Here is a 4053-nt window from a genome sequence, read left to right on the forward strand (position 1 = left end):
TGCAGAAGAAATGAATGTATTTTCATACTATTAAGATAAGAAAGTAAAAAAAAAATAAAAATAAATAAATAAAATCTAATTTGCATTATGCCAAATCACTTATTCTACTGGATCTTACGGAGCCCTGTTCATACACGACATCGTCAGGTCTGATCATAGAAAAGATTCTCTTCAAGCGAACCAGCCTATCCTTTGTATGGGGCTTACACGGTGGTTGGAACAAAGACACATTTGGTTGTGAATTCCAATGTAGCAGATAAAGGCATATTTCTGCATGGCCCAATCAATAGTTCAAGTCACACACTCCCATAATCCATTTTCTCTTCGGGGAATTCCCTTCAACTATTCATGTCATATCAAATAAATAATAGAATATTGTGGAGTTGAAAGGAAATATCCAAATACATGTCTTATTTTTTTTTTTTTTTCAACAATCCATATTTGTAGCAATGAAATACTATTGTTCCTCCCCCAAGTAATAAGATAAATGATTGGCAAGTAATAAGATAAATGATTGGTTACAATATAGCTATGGTCTATATTCTCTATAAAGGACCAGAAATGCCTTGCTTACGTATCATTAGGAAATGCATTAACATAAATACAGCAGTAAGAAGGGGTAATACAAAAGTGTGTAAACTATAAAAACGGGTCAAAGTGGATTGTCCCACACTAGCACTTCCACGCAATAACTCTACCAAAGGCGATCCTATTACCGGAATAGCTTCCGGAACGCCTGTTACGATTTTGACTGCCCAATAACCAATTTGGTCCCAAGGTAAGGAATAACCTGTTACACCAAAAGATGCAGTCAACACAGCCAGAACCACGCCTGTAACCCAAGTCAATTCGCGAGGTTTTTTAAAACCACCAGTGAGATAGACACGAAATACGTGCAGGATCATCATTAAGACCATCATACTTGCCGACCATCGATGAACTGATCGGATTAACCAACCAAAGTTAGCTTCAGTCATTATGTATTGAACAGAAGTAAAAGCCTCAGTAACGGTTGGACGATAGTAAAAAGTCATAGCAAATCCTGTAGCTACTTGTACCAAAAAACAAGTAAGCGTAATTCCTCCTAGACAATAAAATATGTTAACATGAGGAGGAACATATTTACTAGTTATATCATCTGCAATCGCCTGAATCTCGAGGCGTTCTTCGAACCAATCATAGACTTTATTGAGATAGGTAAACCAAGAGGACTCCCCCCCTGAGAACCGTATATGAGAATTTCATCTCGTACAGCTCAAACAAAAACACCCAAATAATAGCTGAAACGGATATGGAATAGAAAGTTTGAAACTTCTTAATCTTTTCATTCAATTTTATCTGAAGACACAAAAGAGTAAAAATCCGAAAGCTCTTTTTTGTAGTTGTAATTATAATGCCAAAAAATCAAGTCGGCGCATTCGTCTTTATGTTGATCAGGCCTCTTGAATCTTCTATTTACCTACTTATTTCTTTTCTTTTTCTTTGCTTTGATTTGTTATTTATATGGAATGTGGCTTTATTCTTGTTTTCTTTATTTTTAATAGGAATTCTCTTGTTAAGACCCTATGAATCAATTGAAACTTCAGATTCATACCAGAACCGCGATGATTCAATAAAACCTTCAAACTAAGTCCAAAGATTCTTTGAGTAAGAATTATTGGATCATCACTTATTCAATGAATAGAATAGATATAATAAATAAAAATACAAAGAAAAGAAAGGTTTGTCCTTTGATCAAAATAAGCATAAACTAAATGAGAGTTTGAAAGAAGAAAAAATTTCTCGATTTATAAATAAAAAACCTCTTTCTTTGAAAATTTTTTTTTTTTTTGAGTCCGGCCGCGAGGTTTGAATATTAAGTATGAATCATAGTTCGAATACTTCGTGATCCATTTCATATATTCCGTGCTCCAGATACTAGAATGGCTATCCGACGGGATAAAACTATCTCGATCAAGAGGACAGACCCATTTTCTGTACTATCAATAGGATCAATTATAACAAGTCACACACTCATATTCCGGAAATACAGAAACAAAAAAAATTTCGCGGTCGAACTACCAAAATAGAATGGGCTAAAAAAAATCCGAGAACTAAAAGTTTCACTTTTTGTATTGAAAAGCGAGGCTTCGTGGTTCTTGTGAATCTAATTCAGCGAAATTCCATCCAGTAAAACGGAAGAATTATAAATCTCCAAAATAATAGATAAGAATATCGAAAATAAAGCCATTGCGACACCCATCAAAGGAGTCGTTCCCCATCCAGGAGCTACTTTACCATATTCCGAATTCAATGGTTTCAAAAAATCCCCTACAACAGTTCGTCTTGGACCAGATCTAGAACTACCCTCAACGGTTTGTGTAGCCATAAATCTTATTTTGTATTCAGTGAGATCTGTTGACTTTGTATATCATTCCGCTGTAAATAAACGATCTTATCATAGATCCATTGTGATCTTGAAATTATATTTATATTTATATTATTTATATTTATATTTATATATATTATTTATATAATTATATAATAATGGAAACAGCAACTTTAGTCGCCATCTCTATATCTGGTTTACTTGTAAGTTTTACTGGGTACGCCTTATATACTGCCTTTGGGCAACCCTCTCAACAATTAAGGGATCCATTCGAGGAACACGGGGACTAATTGAAGTAATGAGCCTCCCAATATAATATTGGGAGGCTCATTACTTCAATTGAGATAATGAAAAATCATTTCATTTTTTTAGTTGGAACTTTAGGCGGTTCTCGAAAAAAGATAGCGAAAAAAATTATCCCTAGAGTAGATACTAAGAGGAATGTATAAACCAATGCTTCCATAAATTCGATCGTGGTTTACAATTATAGCTTCCGTACCTATTTATTTAGAATCATCTCCCGAATAAAATAACGAAAGAACAAGAATCAAAGAAAAGGCAGCGATTTTAATCAAGATTTTTACAGCAGCCTATGTCAAATCACAAACAGAAAATAGAAGCGAAAAATAACAAAGCAATCTTGCATCAGACTACTTGTCTTCTTGTAGTTGGATCTCCAAGTTTTTGGAATGCTCCAAATTCCACTTGAGCATCCAAATCTGGATCAATACCGGCAAAAACATCTCTGAACAGGGTTCTAGCACCATGCCAAATGTGTCCGAAGAAGAAAAGCAAAGCAAACGAAGCATGCCCAAAAGTAAACCAACCCCTTGGACTGCTACGAAAAACACCATCGGATTTCAAAGTAGCACGATCTAATTCAAAAATTTCACCCAATTGAGCACGTCTAGCATATTTTTTCACAGTAGCAGGATCACTATAACTCACTCCATTGAGTTCGCCACCATAGAACTCAACAGTTACACCTACTTGTTCGACACTATACTTCGATTCTGCCCTTCTAAAAGGAACATCCGCTCTAACAATTCCGTCTCCGTCTACCAAAACAACCGGAAATGTTTCAAAAAAAGTAGGCATACGACGTACAAAAAGTTCACGCCCTTCTTTATCTCTAAAGATAGGGTGTCCTAACCACCCAACGGCTATTCCATCCCCGTTGTCCATTGAACCCGCTCTGAATAATCCTCCTTTTGCCGGATTATTGCCAATGTAATCATAAAAAGCTAATTTTCAGGAATTTTAGACCAAGCTTCTGATAAACTTTGATTTTCGGCTAACCAGCACTAACCCTTCGATATATTTCTTGCTGGAAGTATCCTTGATCCCATTGATAACGAGTAGGACCAAATAATTCGATGGGGGTAGTTGCTGACCATACCACATAGTTCCAGTAACAACAAAAGCTGCAAAAAAGACAGCAGCTATACTACTGGAAAGGACGGTTTCAATATTTCCCATACGTAATCCTTTGTATAAACGTTGGGGCGGACGGACACTAAGATGGAATAAGCCCGCTAATATGCCCAATGTCCCTGCTGCAATATGATGAGAGGCTATTCCTCCCGGAACAAAAGGATCAAAACCTTCCACGCCCACGCTGGATTTACAGGTTGTACCTTTCCGGTTAGTCCATAAGGGTCGGACACCCATATTCCAGGACCATA

At 36.3% G+C, this 4053-nt stretch overlaps 1 protein-coding gene across 1 annotated transcript; it reads right to left on the reverse strand.

Annotated features, from left to right (window-relative positions):
• Nucleotides 1-302: 302 nt before the first annotated feature.
• LOC111286849 (cytochrome b6) lies at nucleotides 303-2412 on the reverse strand. Its single transcript, XM_089757721.1, has 2 exons — nucleotides 2012-2412; nucleotides 303-1187 (listed from the first exon to the last, which is right to left on the reverse strand). Exons 1-2 carry the CDS (start codon nucleotides 2015-2017, stop codon nucleotides 546-548), a joined length of 648 nt encoding a protein of 215 aa, XP_089613847.1. The 5' UTR covers nucleotides 2018-2412; the 3' UTR covers nucleotides 303-545.
• Between the last annotated feature and the right edge of the window lie 1641 nt (nucleotides 2413-4053).

This window comes from Durio zibethinus, unplaced genomic scaffold (genome assembly GCF_047325235.1).
Source record: "Durio zibethinus cultivar Kanyao isolate XHJ-2024 unplaced genomic scaffold, ASM4732523v1 HiC_scaffold_170, whole genome shotgun sequence".
NCBI lineage: Eukaryota > Viridiplantae > Streptophyta > Magnoliopsida > Malvales > Malvaceae > Durio > Durio zibethinus.